The sequence below is a fragment of the Phragmites australis genome, chromosome 23 (genome assembly GCF_958298935.1).
Source record: "Phragmites australis chromosome 23, lpPhrAust1.1, whole genome shotgun sequence".
NCBI lineage: Eukaryota > Viridiplantae > Streptophyta > Magnoliopsida > Poales > Poaceae > Phragmites > Phragmites australis.
This window is the reverse complement of record NC_084943.1, coordinates 17,841,398-17,863,454: the sequence shown is the minus strand read 5'-3', so window position 1 is coordinate 17,863,454 and position 22,057 is coordinate 17,841,398. Positions and strand designations below refer to the sequence as shown.

At 43.2% G+C, this 22,057-nt stretch overlaps 1 protein-coding gene across 3 annotated transcripts; it reads left to right on the top strand.

Moving 5' to 3' along the window:
• The first annotated feature begins 2,984 nt into the window (after positions 1 to 2,984).
• LOC133905896 (protein NARROW LEAF 1-like) lies at positions 2,985 to 8,971 on the top strand. 3 transcript variants are annotated; one of them, XM_062347687.1, is made up of 6 exons: positions 2,985 to 3,210; positions 6,186 to 6,699; positions 6,785 to 6,928; positions 7,199 to 7,439; positions 7,656 to 8,156; positions 8,266 to 8,971. In XM_062347687.1, exons 1-6 carry the CDS (start codon positions 3,020 to 3,022, stop codon positions 8,661 to 8,663), a joined length of 1,989 nt encoding a protein of 662 aa, XP_062203671.1. In that variant the 5' UTR covers positions 2,985 to 3,019; the 3' UTR covers positions 8,664 to 8,971. The 3 variants fall into 3 exon arrangements, with proteins under 3 accessions (XP_062203671.1, XP_062203672.1, XP_062203673.1); XM_062347688.1 differs by lacking the exon at positions 2,985 to 3,210 and adding an exon at positions 3,748 to 4,320; XM_062347689.1 differs by lacking the exon at positions 2,985 to 3,210 and adding an exon at positions 3,748 to 4,320 and having other exon boundaries at positions 6,147 to 6,699.
• Positions 8,972 to 22,057: the final 13,086 nt, after the last annotated feature.

The following is a 22,057-nucleotide window of genomic DNA, read 5'->3' as shown; positions in this document are numbered from 1 at the left end:
TCCTCGCTCCTCGTAGCTCGGTCTTGGCCGATTTGCGCTTGGGCTTGTCGAATTTTGTGGCAGTGGCCAAAAAGGAGAAGAACGGGTGATTGGCTCCCCGTCTCATAGAAGGAGGGAGATTAAGAAGTAGAGAGGCAGTGTAGCGCGGTGTCACGCTGTCCTCGGTGAACAACGCGGTAGTGGGACGACGCTCATCAGATTTTCCACAGAGTGTGGTAGCTCTGCACTGGCCAGCGCGTGCGGTGTCTGCCGATGTCGCATGTGTTAGAGGACGTTTTGGCTGCATGTGCGGACAATCGAGGGGGGGGGGGTGGAGATGAAGGCAGGACAACGAAGGTCGTCGGTGACTTAATGGCGATGGGATGGGCGGCGACTAGGAGCAGTGCGCGGCGATGCACTGGAGGAGGGAGAAGACACCGATAGCGTGGGTCCCATGCGGGAGCAAGAGGGAGAGAGCGGGGTGATCGGGCTAGTACGTGCGTGCGCGTCTGTCAGGCTAAGCATAGCTTGGGGGGGGGGGAGTGGGCTAGCGCACGGCTGGGCTATGTAGAGGTGAGAAGAGAGGGGTTGGGTCTGGGGAGAAAAAGGAATAGACCCGGGAAGAAAAAGAAAAGGAAAAGGTTTTGGAGTTAAAATCAAAATGGGAAAAATTGAATTTGGATTTGGAAAAGAATTTGGATTTGGTATAAATTCAAATAAGAATATTTGAATTATGATTTGGATTTGAAGTTTTGACTTTGGGAGAGGATTTGAATTCAATTTGGGTTTGAGTTGAAAAGAATCTAAGAATAGATTTGAATTTGAGCTACAACAAATTTAAATCTCCACTCAAATAACCATAGAACCAAATAAACCAAAATGCATATAGTTAAATTTATTACAGCGGTTAAATTAGAAATTAATACTTAGTCAAAATAATATATTTGAATATATAGATACATGTATATATATACTCATATATATATATATATATATATATATATATATATATATATATATATATATCCTGATTTTAAGTTGTTTGAATAATTAGATTTTTTAAATGGAGTGAATTTTGCTATAATCTAAATGCTAAAACTCAGGATATTACATGCCTCTACATATACAAATGGCGGATCGATAGATTTATCGTTAGACGAAACTTGCTACAAAATCATTATATACATATTGGCAGGAATCGCAAATGTATAAATCACTAGATTTCTTTCAAATAGCTATGAATGTGTACAATGATTCTACCATGCTTCCATATGGGTACTTATTTTGTGTACAAACACAATGAGGAAGTTTAATGATACCAATTAAAAAATATATATAAATACTGCATAAAGTCGCCGATCTACTAAACAAGAGTTAAACAAGAGTAAAAGAGAGACCACAGGTTTTTCTGATAGTCTTGTACATGTAAAAATGTTTCCTCCAAAATGGGGCCAAACTCCATTGTTAAAATGCATCGAATTTCTAAAGGACCACCATCTTTTTCAAATTTGAACTAAAACCATTCAGTTCAATTCAACGGTCAAAAACCAAAACAAACCGTCCGAACAGCCCATACCACTGCTCGGTGAGCCCTCCCATGGCTTCTTGGAACCCTCTAGAATTCGGATCTAAAACTTCACCCTTTGAAGTCAGATATAAACAGTGCTCTAGCGGTAGCAATGGTTCATATAACGGCAAAGCTAAGTACATGGACGTCCGATATATCAGATATTGCAACTGCATATCGCAATATCAAAGACTAACGTCTGCAATATTTGAAATCAACGTTCGCAACATAAAAAAATACACCAAAAAAGCACACAGATCCAGACTTGAAAAAATTATCCATTTGAGTTAATTTCTATATTCCAAGATGCAACATACGAAAATAACTTCTGCAACAAATTCACAAGCGTCTGAAACATTTAATTTGAACGTCTGAAACATTGGAGATGCGAAAATATAGGAGTTAACTCGAATGGATAATTGTTTTGGTCCGAATCTGTACATGAGAGATTCCAGAATGCAACATTCTCGAAGAACTTCGGCAACAAATTTTTATAACGTTTGAAACATTGGAGATATATAGGAATTAACTTGAATGGATAATTTTTTCGGGTTCGAATCTATACGTAAGAGATTCCTGGGATACAAAATACGGAAATAACTACCCAATAAATTTTCATAACATCTGAAACATTAAATTTAAACGTCTGAAATATTAAGATGCGAAAATATTTTTAGACCAATCCAATAATACTATAGGCTGAACGAGGCGGTTCGTTCGATACATCGAACGTGTGAAGGGAACATTTCTGTTCATATAATGCTATATTCCGAGATGCAACATACGAAAATAACTTTTGTAATAAAATTCTATAACGTCTGAAACATTTAATTTAAACATCTGAAGCATTGGAGATGCAAAAATATAGAAATTAATTCGAATAGATAATTTTTTCAGGTCCGAATCTGTACACAAGAGATTCCGGAATGTAACATTCTCGAAGAATTTCTACAACAAATTTTTATAACATCTGAAACATTAAATTTGAACGTCTGAAATATTAGAGATATATAGGAATTAACTTGAATAGATAATTTTTTCGGGTCCGGATATATATGCAAGAGATTCCCGGGATGCAAAATACGAAAATAAGTACCCAACAAATTTTTATAACATCTGAAAAATTAAATTTGAACATATGAAGTATTAAAATGTGAAAATATTTTTGGACCGACGTAATAATACTATAGGTTGAACGAGGCCGTTCGTTCGATACGTCAGGCTGAACGAGGCCGTTCGTTCGATACATCGGACATGTGAAAGGAACATTTTCGTTCATATAATGCTATAGGGATTTTACTGTTTATAAAAATATTAACCTTTATATCTCATCTATCTATTTAAGATCGGATGGCTGCTAACATTTTGAATTCACGTGACCTCAAATTCTCTTAGGTGAGAGGATGCTGGTTCCCACAATCCCCTCCTTTCGTAGTGCACATCGCCATCGCTGCATTCGTCGACGGATTCGTAATGCCCAGTGCAAAGCAAAGCCAACAACGATCAAAGCAAGGGAGGGAAGAGGGAGAGGGGAGGAGGAGGATGGGGCAGTGCCTGTGCTTCGGGTCGGCGCAGGCGGCGGAGCGGGAGCGGGCGGCGGAGGCGGAACGGCGCGAGGCGCAGGAGGCCTGCGGCAAGGCCGCCGCCGAGGCCGCGCAGAGGAGGTAACTAACCCCGCCAATCCAACCGCGCGCACAAGAGGAGCGAGGAACTCGCCTTCCAAGACTGGTTCTTGATCGGTCCTGTTCCCCGTCGCCTCCGTTTCTTGGGGACGCGCGCGCTTGCTTGTGGCAGGGCACTTATGGGCTTGGGGGTTTACGGGATTGGACCGGATTGGCCTCGAGGGTTTACGATGCTGTATTGGGTGGGTTTCGATCGAATCGATCGTCCGCGATCTGATGATGGCTCGTTTGCGGCGGCTGGGATGAATCGGCCAAGCTCCTGCAACAGGAGCCGGTACACGCCGGCGAGGGAGGAGACTGGGGAAGTGCCCATTTGCTCCACCGCTCGTGCTATGGCTTTCTCATTTTATGATTTTTTTTTATAAAAGAACATATATTATTAAAAGTAGACACAACAATAGCGCGAAATCTGCAGTAATATAGGAGAATGCAGCGTCGGATCCACGGGGAAAGAAAAGAAAAAAAGAAGAAGAAGATAAGGTGAAAGAAGAGAGAAAAAAAAAAGAGAATGAAGAGGAGGAAGAGCCTTGTATCTGTCACCGGAGAATGTAGACTAGCGGTTTTAATAAACACGTGGATTACTAAAACATTACAATATCTCAAATTTGACAATAATAAATAAATAAAACAAAGTCATAAAAAAGCCTCACCTCTCCTCCTATCTCTCTCTTCTCTCTCTAGACTAGGCCAAGAGACGACAAGAGCACGAGGCTGCTGCACCTACTGGCTGCTGCACTGGTGGTCAGTACTCAGCACCAACCCCCCCCCCCCCCCCCACCCCCGTGGCTCCCTCCGCCCGCCGTGGCCGGCGCTCCACCCCCGTCTCCCAGGTAGCACCTCCGGCAGGCTGTAGAGGCCAAACAAGCACAGGGGGAGAGGCGACCGGCAGGCGGAAGCGTGCCTTCTCGGCTCCACGCACGCTCACGGCGGGGCCGGCTCGAAAGGCCCCAGATGAGCTAGTCTAGCAGCGGCGCCGGGCACGTGGCCGCCGCTCCTCTCCTCTGCTGCTGGGCCCGCCGCCCGCCGCTCCTCTCTCGGTCGAGCGGAGCGGAGATCCGTCCACCTGGTCGTGGATTGGTTCTGCGTTTGTTGGTAAGCAATCCATCCATCTTAGCTTTCGTGCTTGAAGCTGGATGGATTCCCCGTAGCTGTTCTTGGTCTTTGTTCCCAATCAGATCCAAATCTTTCTTCCTATTCTCCCTGCTAGCTTAGTCATGGATTTGTGTGATGCGTGGTGCCCCACTAATCCACACCCATGGTTCGATAGATTAGGTTCTTCTGCTCCTCCTCCGGCACTCAAGGACGACGCTAGTTGATACCACAGGGCTTCTTGGTACCAAAATAAGGTGCGGGTGCAGCTTATTTTCCCAAAAAAAATGGGGGTCAAGGAAATGGTGTAGGATTTAGGCCAACTTTTACTCGCTTGTTCTCGCAGATTTATTACATTCTGCATAGAAATTGGCTTGGGTACTCATTCGGCACTGTGCTTCGTTTTACTCTTCTCTTCAGTGGCTTCTATCTTTAGCTTCGAGAATATGGTTTTTCTCATGTTTGAGATGAGTATAGATGATGATAACGAATTCCTTTTTCTAAAAAAATAATTCTTTTTTGAATATTCCTTCGAAAAATCCGATTTTTCAAATAACCTGCATGACTGAGTGGAGTCAAAATAAGACTGCTTTGTGGAGCGAAAATATCTCTATAAAGTCGATGCTGGTCCTTATCTCACTTTATTTTCGGATGAGGGATAACTGGAACACAAACTATTTCTGTTTTCCAGTTCAATGTCCAGCTGAGTTGTGATTTTGTTGTTGGAAATGCAAGTGGAGGAGTACAATGGACCATGCCTTATCCATACCTCCTATTGCTTTCATTCTTTCATATCGTGGGATAGGTCTAAAATGAGCAGTCGTGGATACCACATCTCCTTATTGATAGCCGTAGTGAATGCCATTGGTGTTTCATTTGGAGCTTGCATCTCCATAACTCCAGGGTTTTGGGGGAATGAAAACCTCCTTTGCTTTTCTTTTTTGTTGTTCATCCATCTTTGCGCTTTGGGTTCATGCAGTTCTGCTATAAATCATGATATGCGTTCTCCTGTTCACTTTTCCAACTTCACATAATTTGGAGGAACTCAACTAGTCCAAGCTTTTCATAACTATTTGTATTCATTCCTTTCAACTTTCTCCAGCCAACTTATGTTATCAATTCAATTTATGAAGATTGATCTATCATATGGGTTGCCTATTTGTTTGATCCTCCCATCTTATTAGGCATCTTAGCTCCATTTGGGTCTTTGATTAATAAAATATATGATAAGGTATGTTCTTGTGACGCGCCTTGTCTTCCCTTCATCCAGTTACAACACAGAATAATCTGCGAGATAGGAGACGTTGTGAATCCCTTTGTATTCTGCATTTTTAAACTGATCTTTTAAATCGTGATCATATTAAATGTTCCAGACAATGCAGTGATACTTGGAACATTTGTTATTTCCAGTTTTCTTTCCTTGAACACCTCTACTAGTAATATGTTTTCATTTCATTTTGGAAACCTTTTATCACTATGGTCATCTTGATATTTCATTCTTCCGGGTGTTGTTATTCGACTGGAAGGAATGGTACTTGCAGAGAACTTTGCACTTATTCTCTGCAAAGAGAACTTTATTCTTTTAACATCCTTCCCATTGTAGAGCGTTTTGCGCTGGCTCCACGCAACCATTTTTTGTACTTATTTCCTTGGATACTAGGGTGCCATGATATTAATTTTATATTCTCTCTGCTTCCTTTAGTGTGGTACATTCTTATAAGAACTTGTAGGCCAATTCCTATAGTTATTTTGTGTTGCTCAACTTTTCTTTTTTTCTAAATCAATCTTGCATCAACTTAAAAGCTGAATTACCTAGTATTTTTCTTTAGGGTTCTGTTCTCTGATGCTGCAGTTTTACATTTCTGAAGGATTCAAAAGTCAACAGAACTAGATGATACTTCCATAATGCGGTCCTCAGATATTTGGAAGGCGCATGCAGGTTCATCACAGTCAGAGGGTTCAGCACTGGATATGGAGAGAAACGGATGCAACCATAACTGTTGTCCATCTTCTCTCCAACCAATTGCCTCAGCTGGTCAGCACTCTGAAAGCAGCGCTGCATACTTTTCTTGGCCTACATCTACTCTAATGCACGGATCTGCCGAAGGCCGTGCTAATTACTTTGGGAATCTACAGAAGGGTGTACTACCAGGGCATCTTGGTCGCTTGCCAAAGGGGCAACAAGCCACCACCTTACTTGATTTGATGATTATAAGGGCATTCCACAGCAAGATCTTGCGCCGCTTTAGTCTTGGTACAGCAATAGGCTTTAGAATCAGGAAGGGGACATTGACTGACACACCTGCCATCCTTGTTTTTGTTGCTCGGAAGGTTCATAGGAAGTGGCTCAGCCCTACACAGTGTCTTCCAGCTGCACTTGAGGTAGACTTGATTCTGGATCATGTGTTTTAGCAAGTTATTTAAGTAATATGACATTACATGCTCGGTTTTTGACTGTCATAAACAGGGTCCTGGTGGTGTGTGGTGTGATGTTGATGTTGTTGAATTTTCTTATTACGGTGCACCAGCCCCGACACCTAAGGAACAATTGTATGACGAGCTTGTCGATGGATTGCGTGGTAGTGACCCAATTATAGGCTCAGGTTCACAGGTAATATTGCTTTGTTTCTCTTATACTGCATCTTGCTTTGATTGCTTCATCACTTGACTATACCTTTAATTTATCAAATGGTCTGCTTTGCTATTATCATACAAGGACCAAGCTTACTTCAGCCCTTTTTTGTTTCATCAATGTTTCCCTGTACATAAAAATCATTAGGAGATAACTGATACGGAGTAAAAGTTATCTAATATCTACATGTAAACTAAAATTCATGAATTTCACGCCTGCAGCTAAGAGTTGTTACTTTTTAATCTTCAGGTAGCTAGTCTCGAAACATATGGGACTTTGGGTGCCATTGTGAAGAGTCGAACTGGCAATAAGCAAGTTGGGTTCCTTACGAACAGGCATGTTGCAGTTGATCTGGATTATCCTAATCAGAAGATGTTCCATCCACTGCCTCCTAATCTTGGACCTGGAGTTTACCTTGGTGCTGTCGAGCGAGCAACATCATTTATAACAGATGATGTTTGGTACGGGATCTATGCAGGAACAAACCCAGGTAAGATGCAATGTTATGCCAATTGTATACTCTTAGTTTAACAATTCAATAACAACTCTGGTCGAATTTTGCAAAGTTTCTTCTGTAAAGCATTCACGTTTTGCATACATTTGCAATCTGTAACATCTTTCTGCAAGACTTATCTTCCAGTGCATTCACTGCTGCTCATTTCTGCTTATTCCTTAACATATCCTATACATTCAAATGCATCTGCAGAAACATTTGTCAGAGCTGATGGTGCATTTATACCATTTGCCGATGACTTTGACATTACTAGTGTCAGCACCTCAGTTAAAGGAGTCGGAATCATTGGTGATGTAAAGGCAATTGATCTCCAATCCCCTATTGGCAGTCTCATCGGAAGACAAGTTGTCAAAGTTGGAAGAAGCTCTGGTCTGACAACAGGAACTGTTGTGGCATATGCTCTTGAGTACAATGACGAGAAGGGAATTTGCTTTTTCACCGACTTTCTTGTTGTTGGGGAGAACCAACAAACATTTGATCTTGAAGGTGACAGCGGAAGCCTTATAATCTTGACAGGACAAGACGGTGAGAAGCCGCAGCCTATAGGAATTATATGGGGCGGTACAGCTAACCGGGGAAGGTTGAAACTAAAATGTGGTCAGGGTCCAGAGAACTGGACAAGTGGAGTTGATCTCGGCCGCCTCCTTGATCTCTTGGAGCTTGATCTAATTACGACAAGTGAAGGGTTACAAGGTCTGTGTTTTCAAAAATTGAAAATCTCAATTAGAGCTAGACATGTTTTCCTTTTATGTCGTATCATCTTCATATCCTCTCATGGAACACATTGTTCTATTTTACACAGAGGCCCTGGAAGAACAAAGAATTACTCTAGCTGCTGCAGCAGCAGCTAATTCTACTGCCGCAGAGTCATCACCTGTTGCTGCTCCTCAAGAAAATGATAAAGTTGACAAAATTTATGAGCCTCTTGGAGTCAACATCCAACAACTTCCTCGTGACAGTTCTGCCACCTTGACGGACCAACCTTTCGGGCCCAACGAGAACGTGGAAGAGCGTCAGTTCATCCCGAACCTCATTGGTATGTCTCTGCTGCGCGATGGTCAAGAGGGCAACGGCGAGTTGAATAACCTGACGGACCTGGAGAATTCACCCGATGACATTTGTGTTTCTCTGCACCTGGGGGAGCGGGAACCGAAAAAACTCCGCTCTGATTCAACACTGGACATAGACTTGCAGAAATGAGGGTACTATGCAGCAGAACTATTGTAGGACGCTGCGCATTATTCCTTGATCCAACTTTTGTATGAAACATTGAAGAGAATTTGTGCCCACGAAGGAAATAATCTATTCCTGGACCTGTTCTTCGAGCCAGTTGAAGTTGGAAAGCTCTTGATCTGCAGTTTGTGTCTGGTGTCTAGTATGTAGTACTTGCATTTTGTGTAAGATGTGGGTAACTCAATTAGATCAAGGTAAGATTGTTGTATGCTTGCACTGTCATTTGTTGTATACTTCGTGAACACAAAGCAATGTAAGATTTTGAGCAACAGCAACCAGAGCCTGAGGATCTTAGGCACTAGCATTGCAACTGCAACCTGATGGATTGCCATAAAGCCGAACTTTTTTAGGAACTCGATCCTAAAGATTGGATCCAAATCCTCTATTCAACCAGGCTAAGGTTTGAATAGAGCAGTTACTGTCTTTCTGGTTGAGCTCAGTAGTCGCTGAAGCTTAAATTGGCACCTGCAGGTGGTAGTTCTTGGTAAATCTAGGTTCTGCACATCTGACCCTGCTGACAGTCATGTACTGACTAACAAAGCTATAGCAAGGATCACTTGGTTTGAAAACGTGAGGTTGATAACTTTACAGCACACATTGCCATCAGATCAGATCATTCGAGTTTAGTCGTGTTTGTTTTGATAAGTCGGAGACTCAAGAGTAACTGGTGAAATTTTGGTCGAGCTGAAACTGCAGTGCTCCAGCTGTTGGTTTTTCTCAAGCAAGTCTGATTCTGTGATCACGTTCTGTTATTTTCTTACCGGCAATTGCTAGCCAGCAACTAAGGTGCGCTTGTTTGCTCGAATCAGAGTCATCGTGACCTTATCTGTGCATATATTCTTATGAAAAAGATCATTTAGTTGTTTATATATATTGTTTCTTCCTGTATCCGTAGATGCAATTATACGGTTGGAGTCAGATACGCTCGAATCAAGCTTATCTCTGGAGTTTGGCCGGGTGGATGTATTGCTTCTTCTACAATGTTGAAACAGGCCCACTCGTTAGTATCAGGTGCAGCGTCATTGCATTCGCCTATGCATACATCCAAACACTTTCATATGGTCATTACATCCATCCATATAGACAATTAAATACTTTTCTTGTTAGAATCACTGCACCCACTCAGCTTGCTTTTACTCGTCTAGTATATATGCTGCAGCTTAAAAGGTCTGTACAGACAATCAAACACACCCTTAATATTATTCAAGCTTGATTCCGGCACTGCAACCCCGGATACCATCTCTGCCGGCCGTCCACCCATCGGCGGCGACAAGCTCGTCTCTGAGAACGGTAAGTTGGCGCTCGTATTCTTCCAAAGAACCGTCAACAGGTCCCTCTAACATGGTCTCAAAGCTGACCCCAGCATGCATGCATGGGTGAGCAACCGCCGACGGCGCATCGTCAGAGCTCATAATCTCCGAGGACGGACGACAACTTTGTCGTCAACCGAGGCAAGCAATCCATACTCTAGTATCAGAGTTGGAAGTGCTGATCGAAGCTTGCCTTAGTGATTGTTCCTGCTATGCATATTCCTATGATAGATGCAGTGTTTGGAACTATGAATTGCTTAATGTCGCACGGAAATATAATGGAAGTGCTAGTGCAAGAATTCTTTACCTTGGGTTTGCTGCCAAAGAGTTGGAAAGTTCACAAGACAAGAGAGGTGTCAGAACTCTTGGGCCTATCATATGTAGGAATGACAGCGGGCCGAATATAAAGAGAGTGGGCTGACGCGTGGGTGTGAGAGTTGGCGTGCGTATTGTGCTGGGTCGGCAAGACTTGTATAAATGACAATAACTAAACATATTGCAACTTGTCGATAAAGAAAGAACTCTGTGCGGGAACATCTCTCCCACAAAAATCTTTCTCTGTCTGTTCTTCCTCTACCTATATACTTCTTCCTCCGATCGAATCCGCTCGAGTTCGTCACAATCTGGTCCCAGAGCCACCTCCCACCATTGCTTCCCTCCACCTCCCCACCACCCACCAGTTCGACAATTTGCTCCAAGGAACCGTTCGCTCTGGAGTCCTCAAAGAGGATTGACGACAATCAATATACCAAGCCATGTTACTTGTCTCTACAGCAACAACAAATCATGGCACAAGAGAGTCAACTCACAGAGTTTCTTCGTTAATACGCGAAAGATCGTGTGGAGCAGAGATAAGTGCTCGAGAAGCTGCAGTGCACGGTTGAAGCATGGAAGCCACTCGAAGCTAAAGTGGAAGATCTGCAGCAACATGTCAAGCAAAAGAAAGTACAAGCTGTAGGACCGAGAACGACGAGTTGAGGGGGGGGGGGGTGAATAGACGCCTTATAAATTTATTGTGAAATAGATAACCTACTCCTTGTTCACCTAATGCTTCTCAAAAACACATAAATGGAAGCATAAACTTTAGAGAGATAAAGCGAGAAAGAAAGTTCCAAGACAACATGACTCCATGGATAGAATATGAACCATAGATTCTATTCAAGACCATTCCATATGTCTTTGAGCACAAAAGCTTGAAACTTGAACAAAGAACAAAGCAAAAATATAGTCACCGAAAGAAACAACTCTCCAAGTTGATAGTCTAGAGACAAGTGGATTCAAGATCCTCTTTAATACATAAGTATATAAACGTTTATACCTTTAGCAACAAGAAGAACAACTTTCCAAAGTTGAAAAATCATAGCTCAAAGGCAAAAACAAAAAACAATAAGAAAATCACAACCGAAAAAGGAAAACTTGAAAACTTGCAAGGGAGCCAACAGAGAGAGACTAGAAGGAGGGGAATTCAAGCATATGCAAAAACAAAAACTTTATTAATCAAAGAGGCAAGCCCTATTTTAAGAAGATTACAAGAATTCTTCTCTTAAAAACTCTCACTTATTATATAGGCTAAGCACTTATTTTTCTCTCATCTATAACTCTAACACTAGACTCTCAAATATGTGGCACAAATAGCTAGGGTAGCTGGTTCAAACTCTCTCATATCCCTACCCCTCTATTTATAGGCCTAGAAAATTTGACCCCTTAGTTTTCTAGCTTGTTACTAAAATAACTCTCTCTTATAGTACACTCCTATCTACCATCGAGAGTATTTTGGTCCATTTCTTGTTCTGTCTATCGAACGGCCGCAACACCTTCATGACTTAACTAGGGATGTCAATGGGGAATTCACCGTCAGGGAATGGCTCCCCATCCCCGTCCCCGTCCCCGCCCCCGCTCGCGGGGACTATTTTCTTCCCATCCTCGTCCCCGCACGGGAAATGGAGACCCGACGGGGAACCCGTCCCGGTCCACCTGGGCTGAGGCAGCCCACTGGACCGAGGCCACCCACTGGGCCGACCCGCACCATGCCATGGCGCCAGGCAGTGCCTGGCTAGGCTGCGCGCTAGCACCCGCATGGGCTGCGCATCTGGCTCCCACCTGGACCGATCGCGCACGCCTGGGCCACCACCGCTGGGCCAAAACGGGTCCCCGCGGGGAAACGCGGACGGGGAATGCTTCCCCATACCCATCCCCGCTAGACCCGACGGGGATATAATTTGTACCATTTATATCCCCGCGGGTGGCGAAATCTCCCCATCCCCGTCTCCTAATAGGGGAATTTCCTCCGGGGAATCGGGGATTGGGTCCTCATTGACATCCCTAGACCTAGCTTTACCTCGACGCAAGCTTCATAATGGTGCTACATACATCTCCAATCCTCTCACGGTTTTGAGGCACAACCGTGAAACCCTCTGCGTGCTTCTTAAGGTGTGATTTGTCACTCGCTTATATCTTAAGCAAGTGCTCTAATACCAACACGTGTACTCCGTCTTGTGATCCTGACCACTGACAAGTCTCTCCCGCTCCTGATCCCTCAGGCCGCCTTATCACTTGCACCAATATCTCTTTTGCTTGACTTTGACAAGTCTTCATCCTTCGTTTCGTTCTTTGCTTGATCTCCACATGTACAACTAGGATTACCATTGACTCCGTTCGGCCTCCTTGATTGTCCGACACTAAACACCTGCTTAGGCTCGATTACCCGCCGTTGACCGCCAAGTTGCATCCGTCATCTGCACACCATGAGACAAGTAAACATATTTCTCCAACTCCAACTCCAGTTAGTCCATAATCAAAATGCTCAAACCAAGCTCAAGGAACCCAAAACTTGACAAACCAAATCAATAACCTTGTCAATCACTCATCACATATAAAAAGGGTAATATTTTAACTTGGTTTCTCACAAGCACCTTACATGTCTTCTTCCCCAACAGCGAACACCATGAGCACGCCAACTGCGACCGGTGATGCGGTGTCGGCATCAGTCCTAGGAATGCCACCATACCCTGTGCATTGCGGGCCAGATGGCCACCACTATGAAGCAGGTCACCGGGGCGAGGCACACGAATCAATCATGACCTATATGCCAACCCCGGGCATAGGTACGCCGACACCCATCACTTTACTACCCTCGCCATGGGCTCCCACATCTGCAGTTCATGCGTTTCTAGCTAGTACTACTATCTCATTTCATTCTTGGGGGGGGGGGGGGGGGCACATGCTTAAACTTGATTTTCCATGTTTTGATGGCGAGTCACCTCAATTTTGGAAGTGCAAATGTGAGGATTGTTTTGGGGTTTATGCAATTGCACCGGAGCTTTAGGTGCGACTTGCTACCTATCATTTCTCAGGGCATGCGATGTTGTGGTTACAAGCTTAGAGAACTTTCTCTTCCTAGACTAACTTGTGCAACAAATTGGTGGAAAGGTTCAGTCGACATCAATATTAGGACATCATTTGGCATTTATTCGATCTGAAGCAAGTGAGTATAGTATCCGAGTACATGACTCGATTTGAACCACTGATGAATCAAATATTGGCTAATAATTCATCTTATGATCCTGTCTTCTTCACTTTGTGGATGGATTTAGAGAGGATATCAGGGCTATGATCATCTTGCATCAGCCACAAGATTTGGTTTGGATACATCTTACTCTTTGCAATTATTTAAGAAGGGGTACAACTCTCACCAAGATCAAGAGGAGACCGAATGGATTATAATGCCAGTTGGAAAGGAAGCAGACCTTTATCAATACCCAGTGCTATGGCATCAACTGGACATATTCAGTCTAAAGGTTCTACGACTGATCTTCATGGCCTCAAAGGTGCAAGAGCATCTGCATGTCGCCCAATTGAAGATAAGTTGGTTACTCTTCAGACTTACTGAAGAGCAAGATGATTGTGCTCCAAATGGGGTGAAAGATGGAGTAATGGCCATCATTATGCTCCAACAGTTCAGTTGCATGTAGTTGAGTAACTGCTGGTCATGCTTCAAGTTTTTGAAGATGCTTATTCAGGTACAACCCTTGACATCCTAGTCTGATACAATCATGTCTATTTCTAAGGTGGCTATGATGGGGTACAAGGACCAAGAACTATCAGGTTACGTGGGTTAATTGATGATCAGGAGGTTTTGATTTCACTGGATTTAGGCAGTACCCATAACTTTATTAGTTCCACCACTGCTGATAAACTCAAGAGGACTAGGACTTCCATTTCTCCAATCAATGTCAGAATTGCAGATGGAGGTCTATTGCATTGTCACCAACAATTTCCCAACTGTGATATGTGGATTCAAGGGCATGCATTTCAGACAGATCTCAGGATTCTAAAATTAGGCTGTTATGATGTGGTTTTAGGTATGTACTAGTTGGAGACTTTTAGTCCTATGGTACATGAATGAGACAGGGATAATTCTTTGTATGCCATTGCAATTTTCTCGATTATGTTATTTGTCATCACAAAACCTCTAGTCCGCTATATGCCACTGGGTTGTGAATTTGGTGTCTTTCATGCCATGGCCGTTACCACCATCAATATGAACTGTTGAAAGTTTCCAAAATGGCCAAACTGCCCCTATCTCTTGTGCTATATGTCAACTAGGACCATGCGCTGGCCTACACCTGACAAATGGGCCTAGATTAGCACATGTGCAAAGGGGATATTGATCCCCATTCTCATCTCGACTGCATCTTCCCCGAGTCATGCCACCACCTTGTCGAGCTCCTCACCGCTGAGAGAAAAGAGTGTCGACGACCGAAGTCCAGTAGCCCTCTGCCATAGATCTATCCCGTGGACAACGGTAAGGACCCTTGCACCATTTTTCCGCCACAAATCGCTCTCCTCCTTGTCGGAATCGCCGAGCTGAGCTCCTCGACTTCGGTGCCCAAGCTCCTTGACCTTGTTGGTGACCTACTACTTCAAGCCTCCTCTATCCGAGCTGAGCACCTAGTGAGCTTCTTCGTGCCGTCATCGAGCTCATCGCTCCCTCTTTCCCTTCCCCACTCTCTCGGTTTCTCCCAGAGATGAGCACCAACCGCCGCTGCTGCCATGTGCCATCGCTCGCTACCTTCTGGTTGTCACCATTGGCCGAGGAGCACTCAAACAGGACCCCCATTATGTGCTCAACCTTCTGCTAATGATTCTAGGGCGAATATCAGTCCGACGACGATAGCTCCGATGAGCTCTCCGACCGATTTTGACCAGAGTAAAACTAGCCGACCGATCAACTGGGCCTTGGTCCCATAGATCCATCTTAGAAGCTAGCTCACAGTCGGTCTAAAAGGTTCTGCTACGCTTATTTAATTCAGTTAAGGCAGAAAAGAAGAAATCTATTTATTGCTCAACTATTAAATCAACTGAACTTTTTTATGGTTTGCTATTTTTATGCAAATAAAAAATACGCCCTTGTGTATTTGCTTGTCCCTTCAGTTATTACATGTCACATGTCATTAGCATGATTACAATTTGAACCAACAAACCATAACAAGGGCAAAGTGATCTTTTCGTACATCCGTTACACGAAGACTAACAAAAAATAGTCAATGATGGTGTGGAAGGGTAAGAAATTGCAACCCGATGGCACCAATGGGATAAGAAATTTTGTGATGGCAGATCAGAGACCAAATAAAATTGCAATGGCAAAACAAAAAAGCCCCAATGAGATAAGAACATAGTTTTTTTTTGTTCATCATGGCAAGATGATCTCTGTACAAGGAGTATCACCACAATTGAACACATGCTTACTTTTATCCCCAACAGACCTGCAGAAACTATTGGACAAAAATGCAGTTCAACACATCATTCATCTCTGTATGCAGGAAGATCTGCTTCAGTAGCAGAAAGATAATCCTAAAGAAATTCAGCAATTTATCAGAGAATTTGCAGATTTGTTTTTGGAACCTCAATCTCTTCCACCTCATAGGTCTTGAGATCACAACATATCTCTCATTCCAGGGGCTCAACCAATTTGCATTAGACCTTATAGATATAACCCTGCCCAGAAAACTGAGATTGAAAACCAAGTGAAAGACATGCTGCCAACAGATCTCATCAAACCAAGTGTATGTCCATTTTCTTCTCAAGTACTCCTAGTCAAGAAGAAGTATGGAGGGTGGAGATTTTGTTTGGATTATAGACACTTAAATTCCATTACAGTAAAGAATAAGTACCCACTTCCAATAATTGATGAATTGCTTGATGATTAGGCTGGTGCTGTTTGACTTACCAAATTAGATTTGTGGGCTCGGTATCATCAATTCAGGTTGAAAGACGAGGATGAAATCAAAACTACCTTTTAGACTCATAATGGCTATTTTGAGTTTATAGTGATGCCTTTTAGATTTTGCAATGCACCTGCTACTTCTCAATGTGCCATGAATGAGATTCTTGGTCCTCTCTTGAGAAGATGTGTGTTAGTCTTTATTGATGACATCCTGATCTATAGCACTTCTTTCTCTAAGCATCCGCAACACATTAGGCAGGTCTTTGCCTAATACTTGCAAGGATTGAACATTGGTAGCACACGTATTTATATCAACATTGTAAAAATGAGACCAACATTGACTAATGGAAGTATTAGAGAGTAAGGTTACTTTATTAGAGGGAGAAGAGCTATTTCTAAGAGCATTAATTTGCACTTCAAGAGTTTTATGAGTTGCATCTAAACACTTGAGTTTCTCTTGAAGTATAGAATTGCTACTCTTTAAACTAGCAATTGAGACATTGGTCAAATTAAGATCTTTGGTCAATTTCTTAACTTTTTCTTTCTCTTTAGCAAGGAGCTCCTCGAGTTCAAGGTTTCTCTTCTTTTCAAGGATGAGCAAGTCATATTTCTTTTTGAGAATCTCCTCTTGACTCTCCATTGTTTCCATTAGCTCCTTTATCTTAGACATGATATTTTTACTTTAATATTTAAGATAACATTCACAATCACAATCACTATCACTATATAGGAGCTTGGATTATGATTTTACCTTGTACCCTTTTGCCATGAGACACTTGGGAGTATCGTCGTCATCGCTCATGTCACCAAAAAGTGATTTTTTCAGTGTAGAGGAGCGGATGGCGATAGTGGTGACTCCTTCATCATCGAAGTCAGAGTCGGAGTTTGAGCCTCACTCCTCGCCAATGTGAGCTTGACCCGAATATTTCTTCTTGTGGGTCTTGTACTTGTCCTTCTTGAAAGACTTGTTTTTCTTCTCCTCTTTTTCCTTGCTCTTCTTTTTGTTTAGACATTAGGCGATAAAGTGGCCAACTTTGCCACTCATAGCAAGCTTTCTTGGATGTTCTTATTTTGGGTATGTCTTTCTTGTACTTGCTATAGCCATCCTTCTTCATGAATTTCTTGAATTTCCTTACAAAGAAAGTGATCTCTTCATCTTCAGAGCTCTCATCTTCACTTGAGCTTGATTCTTCAACTTGCTTGCTCTTTCTTGAGTTGAATGCTACTTCTTTATTCTTGGAGGTTGAGCTATGCTTAGCTAGGTTCTTGACTTTATTGGCTTCCTCCTCCATGAGCTCATGAGCAAGAATTCTACCGAGCACATCACTTGATGTGAGCCTCTTGTAGTCTCTTCTTTCTTAGATGAGAGTGAACAAGGTGTGTTTTCTTGGTGCAAAATCTCTTAGCAATCTTCGCATCACCTTGTGATCATCTAGCTCTTCACTTTCAAGGCCTTTAATTTTGTTCACAAGCACCATCATGCGGTCATACATTGCTTGGGGGTTTTACCATCTTCCATAACAAATCTTCCCAATTTGCTTTCAAGCAAATCTATCTTCGACACTTTCATGCTTGTGGTGCCTTCATATGCGACTTAAAGTGTATCCCATATCACTTTGACTTTCTTAAGTCCATCCAACTTGTTGAATTCTTCGGGGCTCAAGGCACCCAGCAATACACTTGCGGTTTGTGCATTGCGGTAAAGATTTTGTTCTTGCTCGGAAGTAAGCTCTTTGTCCTCATTCGGTAGCTCAAGACCTGTACAAATAATCTTCCAAATACTTGGATAAAGAGATATTAGATGTAATTTTATTTTGTATCTCCAAGCGGCATAGTGCATTCCATTAAAATATGGCGCACGCCCGGACGGTATGAAAATGTAAGAGTTAGAAGCATTCAATTTATCATAATTGAATTCGATTGCAACTCCCTTGTCTTTACCGTCGCCCAATTTCGAAGCATCATCTTTCAGACTCTTCTCTTCGGATGTCGACATCTTCAACTCCCCAAGCGGTGAAGTCTTGTAGAAGATTAGGCTCTGATACCAATTAAATGTACGTGATGTTGCCTAGATGGGGGTGATAAGTGTTTCCTGAAAATTAAAACTTCACAGCAGATTACAAATTCTGGATACTCCGGGTCAATCTGGAAACTCCAGGATCCGACGGTTCCGAGCTCAACCTGGATATTTCAGATGGAACAGAAAATCAAAAACTAAGAACACCTAAGCAATTCTAATTGAATCTAAGGGTTACTACAGGTTTCAAAGGAAGCTCAAAGACATTTTCACCAACCACCTGTAGCTACGGACTCGCAAACAAATAGATCAGACAAATTGCCCCAAATATCAACTAGAACTAGAAAGTATGAAAGAAAGTAAAGGAGACAAGAATTTGTTTCCCAAAGTTTGAATCAAACGATCCTACATCTCCGTTGAGGTGCTCACAAAGAGTCGGATCTCTTTCAACCCTTATCCTCACCAAGCGACCACGGAGATCGAGTTTGGGCTTACTCAAAGCTTCCTCTTCTCTTACACAGACGAGGATGACCTTCACAAACTTCCCGAGGCACTCCACAAGCTTGGGTGCTCTCCGGGTGACACCTAGCCGTCTAGGAGCTCTAAGCTCCAAGAGTAACGAATGCAAATCTATGGCTTGATGATGAACTCAAGTGCTCAAAGGATGAATTTATGCTCACTAGCACTCAATCTCACTTTTCCAACCCAACTTTCAAAATCCTGCAAGATTTGATGCACTAGATGAGTTAGGAGGACTACTGAATGGTTATGAATGTGTTTGTCTCGAGTTGGTTCAGCAACAACAGCATTTTTAAGAAGAGGGTGATGGGGTATATACTCTCCTCTCAAAAACTAGCTGTTAAAGTGATTTTTGTACTAACCCGAAGTATCCGGGTTATACCTAGAGACTTTAGGTTGGCACTTAAATGCATAACCAAAACCCCTGTCCGGAACCTAACTTGGAGGGTTCGGATGACTGACAGAACCTAGAGTATCCAGGTCAACTAGGAGACTCCGGGTCGAGACTAAGACATTTAATTTTCTGGTGTTCATGGGGTGAGTTATGTCTCTCTTCTTTGGCCTAGATGGGTATTTTGAGCATTGAGACCTCTTCAAGTCAATCTATATGCGTCCCTCTTTATAGAACGGCACACCTATACTCAAATTAAAAAAAAATTAATTTAAATCTATTGAGTGACTACATACCGCTTCTCTTTTCTTTTTGAGGGACGCCAACGTCATTTAGCTTCTTTGATGGGACTAAAACATATTCATAACTTTGATAAACTTATTAGTCCCTTAATCATTTGTCATCAATTATCCAAAACCCACATATGGGTTTAGATGCACTTTCACTGGTGGAGGTTGCAACAAGGCTTAACGTTGCGTTCGCTGAAGCTGGGTGTAAAGCCTTTGCCCTGGGAAGATTCGGGGCCCTTGTCGGGACGGGTGTTAGACAGATCTGCAAAAACTTCATCAGATTTATCTTTCTAGCCCTTACCTCCCTTGGTTTTATTCTTATGCTTGCTCTTTTCCATGTCACCGTCGAGCCCAGGCTAGGGTGCTTGATGCCCTGAGCCCTTTCCTTGATGAGGTAGAGCGCCTCTTCGGCTTTGGTGGCCATGTCGACGATCTTCATGAGTGCATTGACCACCTCGGGCTCCTTTCAGGAGATGTCCTCAACACATATATGGCTCTTGACCCCCTTGATGAAGGATTGGATGACTTCATGATCGTTGATCTTAGGGATGGTGTTCTTGCTGTTGCTAAGGTGGCACATGAACTCATGAAGGGTTTCTTTCTCTGTCTTCTCGTAATTGTAGAGATCGTTTCCCGTGCTGTGGTGAATGTACATACCCTGGAAGTTATCCCAGAAGACACCGCAGAGCTGCTCTCATGAGTAGATTGTTCTCGGTGTAAGTTGGCTAGCCATGTTCTGCCCCTTCAAAGGTCATGGGGAGGTAGTTTGTCATTACCTTATCATCCTCACCAATCACTTGGATAGCCGTGGTGTAGATCTGGAGGAACTCAACTGGGTTTGCACTTCTGTCGTACTTCTCAATTGACCCGGGGTGGAACCTCACCGACCACTTTACGTTCCGTAGGTCCGGAGAGAATGCCAAGCACCCGTTGATGGCGCCCTGTTTGGTCCTAGAGGCCTCGGGTATTTTACCCACAGGGGTTGAGGACTGGCCCCGGCTTGAGCGGTGCCAGGACATCCCCCAATCTGATTGCCGAGGGGCGAATGATGCTACCTAAGGGGTCCTCGAACATCTCCGCTGCTTGTCGATAACTTCGTGCAAGTTGTTGATCGGATGACCTTTGTAGTAAGATCCTACGATGGTTCGCTGTCTGATTCTCATCCCAGGATTCCTTGTTCTGAGGATTACGCCTCTTTGAGTCCGATACTTCTCATGATGGGGGATTAAGTGATCTATCTCGGTTAGAGCTGTTCTCCACTAGGGATTGACGGGAATTCTCGGCCTGGATGAGAACTTCTTTCATCAAGTAGATTACCGAGTTCATCCTGCCTTTACTGGCTGGGGTTATTAGATTTGTGGTCAGAGGGTGCATGAGAGCCTCTTGTAGAAGGAGAAGCCTCTAGGCTATCACAGATCTAAAGCACTAAGCCCCTGCTGATGGTTGGGAGATGATAAAATAGGCGCTCCGTTAGGGTTTAGGATCTGGGGTGGCGTGCTCAGCTGTTGCTGGCATGGGCATCACCCAGACTCGGGGCGGGAGGAACCTGTGTGTTTGTATGGTCGTCTTCAAGATTGTCCAGACCGTCACCCTAGCCTCCGATGGCGAAGACTTATTGGCGGTAATCTTCGCTGGAGGAAGTGTCCAGATCCATCATGGATTCATTGGATTGCTCCGGATAGGTGTCTCGATTAATCCATATTGTCAGAAGTTACACAGGAAGATCCTGACTTGTGGTGAATTGGGAATTCACAGTTATCTTGGTAGCCGAGTAGTTCAAACTTGATACCATGATCCTTGGCGCATTGATCCATAAAGCAACTTACCTCATCGCTAGAATCATCACCGGAAAGATCTTCATCGAAGTTCACCCGATCGTAGTTCATCGGTGTGGGGGGGGGGGAGGGGTGAAGTTGTCGTAGAACCCCTCGTCCGAGAAACTGTTCCTCTTGGGCGAAGTCCGAGAATCTTCAACGCCTATCGTCATGATCCCCACAGACGACGCCAACTATCGACGATTAGTGAACCGCCGATCTTACGAACTTGTAGAATAGATGGGGATGCTTTTTGTAGACAAATCACAAAAATCATACAGAGGGATTTTTAGACAACTTCGGACCTCTCTTAGGATAATAACTCTATATCCTATTTGTTTTCTAGCTCATTGGCTCCTGTAATGCCTTGTGGAAAAGACCTCTTCTCCACAGGAGCCCCGGCTTTGTGTTTATAGGAGGCGTCGTACATCATCTGAAGTCTTACTTTTTGTTTTTGAGATAAACTTCCCTATTTACGGGGTATCTTGGGTACTTACAGGTAGTTTCCTTTCATCCTAGGGTGCCCAGATAAAAATATGCCCCTAGAATTATGAGAAGCCCTAGGATGCCCAGATATAATAATTATGCGATAGTCATCAACAATCATAGAGGTTGCTTTTCTTTGAGGTCGATTATCTAAATCTGTTTGATCAGAAAAAACATGTGCAAGAAAGTTGTGTCAAACAGGTGCACAATTTGCTGATGTAAAAAAAAATTAGACCAATATTCTGATGTAAACTGGATGGTTACGAAGTCCCTTCACCAGAGCTATACATATCATAATATGCCCTTTA

What these genes read in the sequence shown, in the direction of transcription:
- LOC133905896 (XM_062347687.1), top strand. Translation starts at nt 3,020, where the DNA reads ATGCCCAGTGCAAAGCAAAGCCAACAACGATCAAAGCAAGGGAGGGAA. An exon ending in GCCGAGGCCGCGCAGAGGAG is followed by an intron (nt 3,211 to 6,185) that starts GTAACTAACCCC and finishes ACATTTCTGAAG; the next exon opens with GATTCAAAAGTCAACAGAAC. An exon ending in GTCTTCCAGCTGCACTTGAG is followed by an intron (nt 6,700 to 6,784) that starts GTAGACTTGATT and finishes TGTCATAAACAG; the next exon opens with GGTCCTGGTGGTGTGTGGTG.